The sequence below is a fragment of the Onychomys torridus genome, chromosome 20 (assembly GCF_903995425.1).
Source record: "Onychomys torridus chromosome 20, mOncTor1.1, whole genome shotgun sequence".
Taxonomy (NCBI): Eukaryota; Metazoa; Chordata; class Mammalia; order Rodentia; family Cricetidae; genus Onychomys; species Onychomys torridus.
In genome coordinates this window covers 14,323,494-14,338,873 of record NC_050462.1, presented here as the reverse complement: position 1 = coordinate 14,338,873, position 15,380 = coordinate 14,323,494, and the positions used below count along the sequence as shown (strand labels likewise).

Below are 15,380 nucleotides of genomic sequence, written 5' to 3'. Positions count from 1 at the left end.
TGAGATGTGAGAGCTTGAGCACAGCTGGCTGCCACATAGTAACCCTCACTTTGCCTTTCTGCTTGCGTTCCCCTGTTGGCCACTGGTCCTGGTACCTTTCTGCTCTCCTACTTCATTGTGAGTAGGTAAGTGCCAGTGGCAGCAGGTGGGTAAGTAACTTTGCCCCACTTTATGAATGTACAGAATGTATTTATATGCAGTAGTTAATTGCTCTGTACATGTGCCCAAAGACGTGATTAGTGAACATAATGTAGATGCATATTAAGCATGAGAAAGTGTTGATAATTTAGCCCTTCATACAACCTGTAGATACATACTGCTTTTGAAACCTGTAAAGTACTTCTATAGTATACTTTATCAGGTAGAATATCTTTATGTAGAAAGCCATAAACTCTTACTGAAATATTCCTCACCTCTGTTCTATCTCAATTAAAATTCATGTTTTCTATATTTGGCTAAATATTCTGTGAGATTTTAGATTTTCAGTCTTTTTTGTGTATTTTGGTGGCTTTATGTGTATCAAGAAGAAAGAGGCGATAGTTGATTTCAAATACTTATAATAATTTTAAGAAAGAAATTGTTTTCTAAGTTTAATAGAATTGTGGATTTAGGAAACACAAACTTTAGGACACCTGTACAGTTGTATCACATTTTACTTTTCAAGTTTGCTTGACAGGGTCAGTGCTGCTTGCTCATTTAATAAAGCTGGACAGCATCCCAGCCAGCATCTCATCGGCCTGCGAAAAGCCGTCTACAGAACCGTCAGAGCCAACTTCCAAGCCGCAAGGCTAGCCACCCTGTACATGCTGAAAAAATATCCTTTTCTGTCTCTGCATGAGGCTAAGAGTGTTTCCAAAGCCCGGAACTAGGTGCTACAGTTGCATCCTGAGACGTGAACTATAATTGAGATTGCCTGTTTCAGATCCAATGCCTCTCTTCACTTGTTTCAAAACTGAAAGTGTACTGCAGGGGGATGACAGTGCCAGATGGGAAGAGATTCTTGGATGGATCATTACAACAGGGGGAAATTTCTCCAACTCTTTCTCTTCACTGGTCCAAAGCAAGAGGTCAGAGAGCGTGGCTGTGTTAGCTGAGACATTTTAAGAAAATGAGTGAACGTGACAACTTTGCGTCATGACCTGGTGATGACCTGGCAACAGATTCTAGAGCTGGATGGCCTGGGTTCAGATTGTGCCATCTCATTCCTTACTACATAGGTGACTAATTTAAGCTAGTGTTTTTAACTTCTCTCTGCTTTACTGTCATCTTTTAAATGGCAGTATTTCCATAATTAATAAACTAAGATTCGGGGCTGGAGAAAGACTGTTCTTCCAGAGGTCCTGAGTTCAATTCCCAGCAACCACATGGTGACTCACAACCATCTGTAATGAGATCTGGTGCCCTCTTCTGGCCTGCAGGAAATACATGCAGGCAGAACACTGTAAACTTAATAAATAAATCTTCAAAAAAAAAGAATAAAAAAAGCCGGGCGGCGGTGGCACACGCCTTTAAATCCCAGCACTTGGGAGGCAGAGCCAGGTGGATCTCTGTGAGTTCAAGGCCAGCCTGGACTACAGAGTGAGTTCCAATACTGTCTTGAAAAAACCAAACACCAAAACAAACAAACAAATAGTATATGGGAAGAACAGAGATTTGAGAATGGCTTATGAACTCCAAGTAGCCAGTCCTTCAGCGAGTGTTTCTTGAACATAAACTCAGTGCTACACAATGTGCTGGTCACTCGCTATACATTGTTATGTGCACAGATACAGTCTCTACCTCATAGAGCATAGACTTAGCATAGGGAAAATGAGGGAGATCGCCTGCACTTGTGGAGTTTTCGCAATCCTGCGGACCTTGAAGTGAACAAAGTCAATGACCATTGTTCCAATGGAGCTTGCTTTCTAATGGATGAGATAATAAAAAAGCAGTTAAGATTTGCAGATATAATTACCATAAAAGAGAAAGTCCAGGGGTCTAAGATAGAGAATTATTAGTGGTGTACTACATTGACCGGGTGATAAAAATACCTCTCTGAGGAGCTGGCCCTGAAACTAAAATTTGGTTGGTTTTTGGTTGTTTGGTTGGTTGGTTGTTGTTGTTTTTGTTTTGTTTGTTTGTTTTTGTTTTTTGTTTTTTTGCCAGAGCTGAGGATCGAACCCAGGGCCTTGTGCTTGCTAGGCAAGCACTCTACCACTGAGCTAAATCCCCAACCCCTGGTTGGTTTTCTTTGTTTTGTTTTTTTATTTGTTGGGTTTTCTTGTTTTGTTTTGTTTTTTCGAGACAGGGTTTCTCTGTATTTTTGGAGCCTGTCCTGGATCTCTCTCTGTGGCCTCGAACTCACAGAGATCCGCCTAGCTCCGCCTCCCGAGTGCTGGGATTACAGGTGTGCGCCACCACCGCCCACTAAAATTTGAATGATGAGAAAGATCAAAAAGGATGTCCATTCAGATGGACCAGAAAGTATAAAGATCCTATGGTAGTAGGGAATTGAAGTGTGGAAGGAAGGTTGCTGTGACCAGTGAACAGTATGCTGGAGTGTAAAATGGGCTGCAGAGATGGGCAGCGGACTGCTTGTGTTCTCTAGACAAGAAACCCCAGGAGTTAAAGATGAAAAAGAATCTGCCAGTCCTTTATTTTCAAAGAACAGAAAGACAAGTCTAGCTGACCAAAGTAAGCAATAAAAATGTACAGGATCAATAATGAGAACATAAAACCAGGGGTGTTAGCAAAACTTTTAAGAGGGGAGTTTGTGCAACTCCCTGATTGCAATTTAGGAGCTACAAGGGGAAATGGTCCTTCACTGCTTATCACAATGCCAAATCTCCAAACTGACCCAAAAAGAATTAAAAACTTGAAGCAATTGAAAATGTGATTTTAAAATATTTCATTTGGGAGGGAAAAAAAAAAGTACCTAGTTTCATTGAAAGAATGGAAAATACACAACTGTCTAAAACAACAGTGAGGTATTGTGACTGTGGTTCATGCCTGATGTATTCAAGAGGCAGAGGATACAGAGTTTGTGGTCAGCCTGGGCTACACAGTGAGGTCCTATCTCAAGAAATAAGAATCTTGGCAAACCACTGTAAAAAGATCTCCAGGTTATATTTCAGTGGGGGGAGGGGAGTAGCACAGTGCCCAGAGCATTGCTTCCATTTGTACATAAGTTTTCTGCACATACACATGGACGAATAAATGTTTATGTTTTCCTGTGCATGTGTTTATACTAGTTGTCATTATAGACATCCAAACACCTACAACTTCATGTGTAGATTTGCTTTTGTGCTATATGCTATCCACAGAATATCTTGAAGGATGCAGATAAGGAAACTGAGGACTGTCAATGCCTTAGAACAGGTAAACTGTGTGACTAAGTGACAGGAAGAGGAAGCAGTTGTCTCTGTTTCCCTGAGTTTGATGCGTGGGACACGGAAGAAGGAGCTCACCAGCTCCTACAAGTTGTCTTCTGACTTCCGTATCATTCCTCTACCCTAAATGTGTGGCTTTGTTTTTTTTTTTTTAAGATTTATTTATTATGTATACAGAAGAGGGTGCCAGATCTCATTACAGATGGTTGTGAGCCACCATGTGGTTGCTGGGAATTGAACTCAGGACCTCTGGAAGAGCTGTCAGTGCTCTTAACCTCTGAGCCATCTCTCCAGCCCCCCAAATGTGTTTTTAAAAAGAATTTTTTTTTAATTGTTTGGGGCTTCCTGTAAAGGACCTGTGAAAATGGTTCATTATTCTTTTGACCCAGAACACGCTTCAAGACTATAGGGATCAAAGGTACAGACCGTGGTGTTCACTTTAAGAACATCCATGAAACTGCCCAGGCCATCAAGAGTATGCATATCTGAAAAGCTACTCGGTATATGAAAGATGTCACTTTAAGGAATTCCTGTGTGCCATTCTGGTGGTGTGCTGGTGGAGTCAGTAGGTGTGCCCTGGTCAGTGTGGCTAAAAAGAATGTTGGACTTTTTGCTTCCTGTGCTTAGACATGCAGAAAGTAATGCTGAATTCAAGAGTTTGATACAGATTGTCTAGTCTTTGACCGTATCGAGATGAATGGGGCATCCAGGTCAAGCTATCAATTCAGAATTCATTGTACAGTCACTGGGCATGAGCTCTCCTGCCACACTGACGTGATTCTCATTGAAAAGGAACAAATTGTGCAAAGCCAGAAGAGGAGATTCACAGAAGAAAAAGATATCCCAGGAAAAGCTAGAGAGGGAAAAAAAAATGTATGACATGGGAATAAATTTAGCATAAATAAATGCAAGTAAAAGAATTTTTTAATGTATGGGTATAATACTATAGAAAAGCAACTAAATGGAAAATAATTTGATTGATACTGATACATCCATGAGTAAGATAACAAAACGGGACAGTGTATATCAAACGAGCTAGAGCAGGCTAGTGCTAACACGTTCAGCTAATGATAGCTGATGGATTGGAAGGGCAAAGAAAAGTATTCACTGTAGCATAGTGTGAGTCTGAGCCATTACACTATACAGGACGCGAAATACGGCTTTTGAAGGAAGGTGTCAAAAACAACAGCGTTTGAGCAGTTTTGAAGAGCTGAACTTATTATTTGTTTTGATTTCAGAATACAAGAAGTTTATGAAATGTACAGAAGGGAGCAGCATGCTGGGCAGTAACTAGAGTGCTACCTGCCTGCTTTTAGCTATTTTAACAAAACATTTATTCAAAGTACCCTATAAGATACCCAGGTGTTATCTCAATATGTTAACTCTTACAACTAACTTCTTTAAAACAACTGATGTAAATCTTCAGTCTAAGTTCAGAATAAAATTAGTCAATATAGTTTTGGATATTTTTGGCTACCTTAAATGTGTTCATGAAGAGGTGTTGTTGATTGCCTTAACCTAATTTAACCTACCCCCTGAACTCTGAGAGTGACAATGTGACCAACTACATCTGTGTGGTTCCTTTTAAGGAGCTGGGGCTGGGCCTCAGTGAAGAACAGATATCCGAAGAGGAAGCTCATAACTTGACAGATGGCTTCAGCCTGCCAGCCCTGAAGGTAACCCATTTGGAAGGAAGGACTGAGGAGTGCGCATGTACTGTTTCCCTTCTGCGTTCCTAGGTGCTCATTTCCGGTGCTTAGATGTTCGGACGCTGCCTGTAGGAGCTGAGAGCTGATACAAGTCGAATGAAGGGCTCTTTGTATTGTGGTGTTACTGCTCTTAATTTAAGAATGCCACAGAGTATGTTTAGAGATATGTGAATTACTTGATAGGAAGCCCACATGAGTATTTCAACAACCCTGGGTAAAGCAGTGTGTGTGTGTGTGTGTGTGTGTGTGTGTGTGTGTGTGTGTGTGTCCCCTTTATAAAAATCCCCCCTATTTTTTCTTTATATCTTAAGAAATATTTTTTCACTAGATACAGCCTCATGAGAGAATATAATTGACAATATAAAAATGAAATTTCAAATACTATGTACCTTAAGTACAATAAAGTAAAACAAGTACTCTACCACTGAGTAGCTTTAGGCAACAGAGAGCCTCTATACGAGTCCCTGAAACATCCTTGTGAGGAACGATGTCCCAGAGATACCAGTACTTAATAGGGACTTTGACAAAGCAATGTAACTTTGAGATTCAAGAAAGTGTACTGCAGGCTCACTGTTAAACTATAATGACAATTTGAAGTCTTTCTGCATAAGGAGTACGAGGTAACTAAACTTACAAGGGTCAGAGTTTAGCTTAGCAGTAGGTTGCTTGTCTAAGGACCTTGAGGCATGCATAAGGGCCTTGGTTCCATCTCCAGCTCTGCACATACAGTCAAGCAAACAAAAGAGTGGAGCCTACAGAAGCTAGGAAAGATGAATGGACTGGTGATTCACAGAACAGAAGTACAAAACCATCCGTGCAGTAGATTTAATCATGCTATTGAAAGACATACAAATAGAAATACTAAGTTGGAGCTGGAGAGACGGCTCAGTGGTCAAGAGCACCGACTGCTCTTCCAGAGGACCTGGGTTCAATTCCAGGCACTCACAAAGCAGCTCACATAGACATACATGCAGGTCAACCACCAGTGCACATAAAATAAAAATTAAAAAAAAGAAAAGAATACTAAGTCATTTTACAAAGGATATTAGAAGTTAGTAGTAATCATTATCAATAAAGATTCAGGGAGACCTCACATATAGTTGTTGACAGTTTAAGCTTGACTAGTGAATGCAAGTCTTCTTACCGAAGTTGTATAACCTTTATCCTAGCAATTTCACCCTTACTAACTGATCTGAGGATGTAATCAGATACACCAAAAGTAGGCTGAAAGCAAATTACAGTTCAGCCCTGTGGCATCAGTAGTGACTGTAGTGACTTACACTGAAGATGGTCATAGGGGGATGTGTGTGTGTGTGTGTGTGTGTGTGTGTGTGTGTGTGTGTGTGTGTTTTCCCCCTTTTGAAACAAGGTGGGTTTTTGTTTTGTTTTGTTTTGGTTTGGTTTTTGGTTTTTTTGCCATATAACCCTAGTTGTCCTAGAACTCTGTAGACCCAGCTGTCCTTGAACTCAGAGATCTGCCTTCCTCTGCCTCCCGAGTCCTAGTCTAAAAGACGTGCACCACCACTGCGTGGCTATGGCCATAGAAACATATTAAAGAAAACAAATAATGTGGGAAAATAATTTCAGGCAAGTTATAAAAGCCATGTGCACACCTGTCATTGCAGCACTCAGGAGGCTGATGCAGGAGGATCACAGTTGAAGGCCAGCCTGGATCACATCCATAGTGTAACCCTGTTTCAAAGCAACAACGAAAGCATCTGTGCCGGCAGTTTCCGGGGAGTTTTTAAGAAGTCAGTCCAAATGCATTTAGTATTTAGCGATCTCTATGTAGATACTTCTTTGTTTCTCTTTTCCCTTGATAACCATGCAGATCAGTTCAAAATGTAGTTGGCAGCACTTACCAAGATACACTTTGTGCTGAGATGGAGATCTTTAAACGTGTACATTTTCCATTCTGTATACGGTTTCTGCTTCTAGAAAATGGAGCGCCATTATTACCCTCCTCTTACCTGTCCTCACCTTAGCCAATGTCAGTATCATCATAGCCTCTCTTCTCCCTGTGTCTCCCTTTCCCTCTCCCTTCCTCCCTCTGTCTGTCTCTCTCCAACAGGTCTAGCTCTGCTGCCAGGCTAGCCTTGAACGTGCCGTTGCTCCTCAGCCCTCAGAGTAGCTGGATTGCAGGCACACACCACTACACCGCTTAGCATCGTATGTGGGCCACTGCAACAGTTTTCTCCCTGACTTCTTATATTGTGTAAAGTTATTTGTGGAACAATGTAATTTGATATAAAAAGCTGTTTACAAGAGAATTGTGCTTTGAACTAGTTATTCCAATTTCACAGATCTTTCTTAAGGTGATGATTCTAAATATATCAAGCCTTATGCGTCAAGTTACTTAGTAGCTTTGTGTAGGGGTGAACACTAGCTGAATGTGCTCTGCTCCAGGCACCTCCCTGGCAGATGCAGTTTTTTGGAAGTGGAAACTATGGTAGAATAGAGGAATGACTCACGGGTCATGGCAGATCTGCATGGTAAACCTTTGTACAGCAGCTATAACTTGCTTACTACAGACACTTAGGAACACTGTCCGCTTCCTCTGCAGTGTTCAGGCGGATGGGGGGTGACTGGAACTCTGTGTTAGAAGTGGGGAAGAGTAGGAGAAAGTCCTAATGGTGCTCACTGGGGAGGGGCTTGAAGCAGCTTCCTTGATTTTCAAGGTCATTCTCATAATAGTGCTTTTACTCTGAAATAGAATAAAGTCTTCTCGAAAGGATAACTTGAGAGATTTTTAATTGGGCAGAGGTGAATTTATGTTTTAACCCTGCCTCAAAATTGTCCTCCGATAAACTCTTCTTTAAACTTTTCTTTAAAAGGAGTTACCACGCCTGCTTTTTGAGGTGTTAGGTTAAATGAGCAGACTTGCAAAATGTCTCAACAGAGCTGGTCCTTTAACGGGTCCTTAAAAAACAACCATTGCATTTTGTTTGCTTGTTGTATAGCTATTTATGTTAAAGTTCACAGGTTACACATTTTTCTTTCTTTTTAAATTTAATGTGTCTGAGCATTTTGTCTGCATATATGTCTGTGTACCATGTGTATGCAAAAGTCAGAAGAGGGAGCTGGATCTCCCAGAACCCTACTTAACTTGCATTTCCAGATGTACTCGGTGGCTCATATGCGGTACTGGGAGTCAGAACCACGTCCTCTGCAAGAGCCGTAGTGTTCTGCTGAGCCCTGTCTCCATCCTCTGCTTTGTCCCCCACTGTCCTTTAAGAAGGACTCCGAGAAGTACTTTTCATATTTCTTCATCTCTTCAAGTTACTTTTGTTAGTCATCAAGATGTCTCACTGACTTTCCTGTTTATGTTTTGATGTAGTTTTTTGTTTTTTACTTTTTAAAATATAATTACATCATCTTCTCCCTTCCCTTCCCTCCTTCTCAACACCTCCCCTGCTCTGTCTTGAAATCATGGCCCCGCTGGGCAATGGTGGCACACGCCTGTAATCGCAGCACTTGGGAGGCAGAGGCAGGTGGATCTCTGTGAGTTCGAGGCCAGCCTGGTCTACAAAGCTAGTCCAGGACAGGCTCCAAAGCTACAGAGAAACCCTGTCTCGAAAAAAAAAGAAATCATGGCCCCTTTTTCCTTAGTTGTTATTGTAATGTATGCGTGTATGGACTTGTGCATGCGTGCGTGCGTGTGCATGCCTAAATATACAACTATAACCTGCTCAGTCCATTGACCACATAGTACTGGACAACGAATTAGGGAGCCCATCACTGGAAACTGTGGCTCCTGCTCTTAGCATTCCTTAATTTCTTGAAGTTCTTTGTCTAGGGTTTGGGGCCCCCTGAGACTTCCCCGTCCACGTTATCAAATCTCCTGCTGTTACACTTCTTTGGGGCCACATTGCTGCGGTATCCTGGGTGAAGGCTTCCCTGTATTTCTAGACATAATCTCACAGCAGCTTTCCTAGGACTCTTGCTCTTACGAGCTTTCTGCCTCCTCTTCAGTGATGCTCCCTGAACCTCGGGTGCAGTTGTTGTTGTAGATGGACCAATTGGGGCTTGTCTCCTCTTCAGTGATGCTTCCTGAACCTCAGGTGCAGGAGTTGTTGTAGATGGACCAGCTGGGGCTGGGCACCGTGTGCTCACTTGTTTCTGTATTTGACCAGTTGAAGTTTTCTATGAGGGTCTTCTGTTGCAAAGAGAGGCAGTGAGAGGTGAGAGCTGTGCTTACCTATGGGTATATATATTTAGAATGAAGTTAGTAAAGTGACGGTCATTAAGTTCTCCTTTAAGATCTTCACTGGCCCTAGGTGGTTGACTAGGTTTCCAGTACCAGGCACAGTAACTCCTCCTCTAGAGTGGGCCTTAAGTCCAGTTAGAGAGTTGTTGGTTACCACCAAAATAGAATGCCATGATTGCACCCTTAAGATTATCATATTCTGGTTGTCATTGTGGTTCACAGGCAACATAGCTGAGTAGACTATTGGTTGTTTTCCTCCCTTCGAAGCTTGCCTGGCACCTTCCTGTGCTATAGAAACTAGTCTCCAGGGAGGAGGCTTTCAGGTCAGATCCAGCTAGGATCCTCTGGGTCCTATGTCCAGAGTGCAGGGTGTCTTCAGCTGCAGGAACTTACCTTCTACCTCCGGGAAGTGACGAGGGGCAACAATAATGGCCTATGTTGTTTGGGAGGCTCTTGGACTTCCCTGGCCAGCATCTCAAAATGCAGTTTCTCATGCCTGATATTGGGGTTTTGTTAGATTGTCTATGGCTCTTGGTGGATGTTGGAAAGTGGGAGTTACTATCAGCCCAAAGGACTTCATTTGAACTATATATGTATACACATAGACTTGTATGTAATGTAAATATGTCTGTAATTTATGTCTGTAAAAAATGTTTCCATAAGGCTTTTTCCAATCTCTCGGTGTTATTTTACCTCCTCCCTTTCTATCCTGTACTGGCCTGCCTCCTCCCCCCCCCATTACAGCCCCCTCCAGTTTTCACATCACCCCCTTCCAAAGTACTTATGTTGTTCTTCAAAGCCTGTAAATCCTGAACTGTGCACTGGCAGTACAGGCAGCAAAAAGAAGAGAGGCCCACATGGTCAGACTCCAGATTCCATACGCTCCATCCCATGACTTCTGATACACTCTTGAGCAAATCGCTGTCTTTGCATTTCTTAAAATGGAACCACCACAGTGCCTATCTCCAAAATATTCAACATTTGCCCATCCAGTCCCTGGCACAGAGCGAAAGCCCAGCGGATGTGAACTGAGCTGTTACTTTGTAGCAGATGTGACCTGCTTTAAAGTGTGACTTGGTCTCCCGTGTCCCCTGCCCAACCTTTCCCCAAGTTACACAGATTTTAACTGGATCCTATTTGCTTACCTTTATAAATCTTCCAAGTTGGGTTTTTACATTTATTTATTCTGACATAGAGCTAATCCGTTCCCAAACTCAGCAATTGGTAGCAGGGTCATGAAGCTCTGAAAGGGGCCTTGTCTTGAGATCTGCAGTGTTCATAACCATGAGTTTAAAAAAACCTCTCTCAGAGCAAGTCTAAAGCTTTATTTTACAAAAGACCAAGTGAGGAGTGATTTACTGGGTGGTGAGGTGACGTGCGATTGGTCCCCAGAACTGGCATAGTGGAAGGAATGAACTCATTTCCACACACACTTGCACACGCACACACATGCACACACGCACACACTAAGTTCTTAAAAATGGATGATTTACAAGTAAGCAATGGCCTTTTGTTTTCCCTTATAGTTTTCATTGTGTCCTTTGAAGAAAACGTATTTGGATTCATCCTTTATTGTATACAGCTCTTCCCTCTGAGTAGCTTAGTAATACCAAATGTTGCACCATCGGGGAGTAGAAAACACCTCCTTAAAGAGGTGTATAAAGCCTTAGTCTTGAGACAGGCAGATGACGTGCACCTGTAGCCTGGGCTGCTCTGGGAAGCTGAGCTTTTGGAAGCTCATCTGGCTGGAGCTTTGAGGCTAACCTTAGTGGTAAGATGCCATCTCAAAGATAAATAATCCCTAGTGTGGTGTATTTATCTGTCTAAAAGGAGTGAAAGACTTTTTTCCTCTTAGGTTCCTGTTGCAGTGTTTTGTTTGTGGGCTCGCTTGCTTGTTTTTTGAGGCAGGGTCTTACTGTGCTGTTCCGCTAGTTTTGGACTCAAGATCAAGCAATCCTCTTGTCTGCTGGGTAACCAGGACTACAAGTATGTGGTACTGCCTGGATTCTATAAGTGTTTAATAGTTGTTTTATTATAATAATTATTATTATTATTATTATTATTATTATTATTAATTTGCTGTATTTTCTGATTTAAGAAATTAATCCAGATGGCTCTGCAGTTAACAGCACTGTCTGCTCTTCCAAAGGTCCTGAGTTCTATTCCCAGCAACCACATGGTAGCTCACAACCATCTATAATGAGATCTGGTACCCTCTCCTGACATGAAGGGAGAGCACTGTATACTTAATTAATAGATAAATCTTTAAAAAGAAAAGAAAGGAAGGAAGGAAGGAAGGAAGGAAAGAAGGAAGGAAGGAAGGAAGGGAAAGAAAAGAAGAAAGAAGGAAATCCAGATGCCATGAAGTATTTAAAAATCAAAATTTGCTACTCAACCATAAGCTTTGGATATTCCCTTAGCCAAAACAGTTTATCCAAAAGAAAAAAAAACAGAAAAAGATAATATACATTATCCAAAAGAACAAATAAGGAACAAATTATATTTCTGAGCTTTGGTGTGTATAGACGGAAGTTGTCCTGTGTTCTGCAGCCATTTGGTCCCAAATAAACACACAGAGGCTTGTATTAATTACAAACACTTTGGTCTATGGCTCAGGCTTATTGCTAGCCTGCTGTTACATCTTAAATTAACCCATTTCTATTAATCTATGTATTGCCACATGGCCGTGGCATTTCCAGTCTGCTGGCATGTTGCTCCTTGGGTGGCAGGCTGGCATCTACCTGACTGTAACTTTCTTCTCCCTGTCTCTTTGCTTGGATTTCCTGCCTGGCTATAACCTGTCTTGCCATAGGCCCAAGCAGCTTCTTTATTAACCAATGGTAGCAACACATACTCAGAGCATACAGAAAGACCATCCCACAGCAGGTGTGTGACTGGATGATACGACGGAATTCAATAAAAAGTTAATCTTTCTTAAAGTATCACTTGGATGCCAGCTTGCTTCTTTTTAATGTCTGTCCCCAAACACTGGTGTTGCACTCCTCTCGTGTACAGCTCCTCCCTTGGTGCTCACCTTTCAGGGGATCTTGTGCCAGGTACTGCTCTCCTCTCCTCATCCATCCAGAGTGCAGCTGCTGCTCACCCTGCCTACCACCAGGTGCTGTGCTCCAGGCTTCATGAGCTTGGATTATTTTGCTAATTTCTGGCATGCACTCCCCTTTCTTGACATTGCAATAGCTGGAAAGAGCCTGTTGAAGCATAAGTCATTTTATTCTTGTGCCCAGCCAGTAGCTCCCCATTTCACTCCATAAAATCCTGAAGAGTTTAACACACCATGTTCCCTCGTGCTCACGCTGGCCCCAGCCACGCTGACCTTGCTGTTCCTTAGGTATGCTGTGCACGCTGCTGCCATAGGACTGTACACATACAACTTCTGCTTCATAGAACCCTCTCCTTCCTGGACCACTGCTTCCCGATTACACTTTGGGAGACCTTCCTGGCCTTCCCCTCTTGCTTTCTTCCCTTTCCCTTCAAGTATGTGCATGCCCTCATATGTATGTATAAAATAGAGTCCTATCACCATTTGCATAATTTTGAAATTCTCTTAATCATCTCAAGGATGTCGATTCCCACGGTTGTGGGTAGTTGGACTCTGAATCATCTGAAGTGGTTTGATCTGTTGTCTGCCGCTTATTGTTCGTGCTACGGCACTCCTTTGTGTGTTTGCTTTGGGGCTGCTGCCCTGTGTTAGGACTGTCTGGAGAGGTCCTTGGCTGTCTGCTTTCGGCTCTCACAAGCATGCGTTTACAGGGACTGGAGATGTATGTAGTTCAGCAGTTAAGGGCACATACTGTCCTTGCTGAGGACCCAAGTTCAGTTCTCAGTACCCATGTTAGGCGGCTCACAACCAGCTGTGACTCCAACTCCAGGGCATCTGACACCCTCCTCTGGATTCTGTAACCACTTATAGTCTCGTGTGCACATACTCACACACATGTACACACGTATTTTTTGAAGCTGATTTTAAGAAAATAGATTTGTAGTTTTCATGCCAGACATGCTAATTCTTAAAACAAAGTAGTAGTCTCATTTTGAGCCCTGATCTTTGTTTTTTTCTTTTCATTCTTGAGATAGGGTCTCACTGTGTAGCCTTCACTGGCCTGGAACTTGCAGAGATCTCTTTGCCTCTGCCTCCTGAGTGGGATTAAAGGTGTGAACTACCACAGCCGGCTTGAACCCCAAATTCCCGTTTGTTTGGTTTATTTTTTTTTTTATCTGTATGATGTTTTGCCTGCACATATGTCTGTGCACCACATGTATGTAGTGCTTCTGTTCCATGAGGACCTGGAAGTGAATTACAGATGGTTGTGAGCTGCCTGCCGTGTGGGTGCTGCGAACGGACCCCAAGCTGGGTGCTCTGCAAGAGCACCCAATGCCGAGCTCTTCAGTTACCTTCTCAGCCTCGCGTTCTTGATCGGTGTGTGGGTGCACAGATGCCACAGTGTTCCTGCGGAGGTCCCAGGGCAGATTATAGGACTGCTCTGCTTGCGCCGAGTATAGAACTCAAATGGTCAGGCTTCCTAGCTAGTACCTTTACCTGCTGAGCCATCTCACCAGACAGGAAAATTCATTTCTAGTAAGTTTCTGAGGCAGGGTCTCCTGTGTATGTCCCTGGCTGTCCTGACAGGTCTGCCTGCCTCTGCCTCCCGAGGACTGGGAGTGTCGGCACGTGCCGCCCTAGGCAGCTTCACTTCGTTATTTTTAATTATATGTGTCTGTGTTCCACGAGAAGTCAGAGGTGTTAGATTCCTCCGGAGCTGCAGTTACGAGCGTCTGTGAGTTGTCGTGTGGATGGTGGGAATCGAGCCCAGGTCTTCTGAAAGAGCACTGCGCCATCTCTCCAGCCCCCTATCCATTCTCAGATCATTTCTATCTAGGGTAGAACATGCTAAATGACATATAGGTGTTGGCTTCTGTGTCAGAATCCTAAATCCTCACGTGCTATAACTACATAGTTCAGTATAGCATCCTTTGCTCATCTTAAGAGTTTGTTCATGTTCAGTTTAGTTATTACTTAGGATAATGTAGGGGCAGGTATTTAAGATAACGGAAGTTAAAAGTCGGAAGATAAATTTGTAGTTTGTTTGGACTGTTGACAGTATTCTGATTGATCGGTATGTTCTTGCTCTCCTTCCCCACCCCCTGTCTCTTTCTCTCTTTCTCAGGTTTTGTTCCAACTCTGGGCGGCCCAGAGTTCAGAGTTCTTCAGGCGCTTAGCCCTGTTGCTTTCTACAGCCAATTCACCTTCAGGGCCCCTACTTACTGAGACGCTCTTGCCTCACCGAATTCTGTCTGATGTGACTCAGGGTCTACCTCACGCTCACTCTGCCTGCTTAGAAGAGCTGAAGCGCAGCTACGAGTTCTTCCGGTACTTTGAAGCTCAGCACCAGTCGGCACCCCAGCGCCTGCCCAAAACTCAGCCCAAGTCCAGAGAACTGAATAATGTCCACACAGCCGTGCGTAGCCTACAGCTCCATCTGAAAGCATTACTGAACGAGTAAGTTTAGACGCTGTGTGAGGAGACAGTAGAGGGATAAGCAAACGTCGCTTTCATTCCGTTTGGCTGGTCCTTGTGTCCTCAGTAGAAAGAAGAAACAGATGGAGCGTGAAGGATGGCTTGTGGGTACCAGGTACCAGGGAAACCATGATGTCTAAGCACTGTGGTTTAAGAGAATCATTTGTAGTTTTCCCTTTTCCTGGTTTCAGCAGAAAGCAGATGCTACCTGTCTTTGAGAGATAAAGTGGAGAGGATTATCAAAAATGAGCATCTTTTTAACCCTCCTAAGGTAGGACTTTAAACTGGAAAACAGTCTGAGAGAAGTTTGTATTACTAAGGGTAATACTTTGCTACTTCCTAAATACATCACAACAGGTTTGGAAATATTTCTACAGCGCAGAATAAACTTTTTGTCCTCAGTAAAGGGCAGTGTCCACATTTTTATATTTGTTTACCTTCTACTTTGCATAATATTGGCATTTAGCTATAGTTTCCGAATGTTTCTATTCTGCTTTGGTGTACTTCCATCAGTTGTAAATATTTTTCTCATCTATTTCTAAATGGAAATTTTCACATTT

At 42.8% G+C, this 15,380-nt stretch overlaps 1 protein-coding gene across 1 annotated transcript in view; it reads left to right on the top strand.

Moving 5' to 3' along the window:
- Positions 1 to 15,380, top strand: part of Vezt (vezatin, adherens junctions transmembrane protein) — a 63,410-nt gene that overhangs the window by 39,076 nt on the left and 8,954 nt on the right. The window contains 3 exon segments of the mRNA XM_036170199.1: positions 677 to 814; positions 4,897 to 5,044; positions 14,471 to 14,802. Of these exon segments, the coding sequence (XP_036026092.1) occupies positions 677 to 814; positions 4,897 to 5,044; positions 14,471 to 14,802 (618 nt within the window).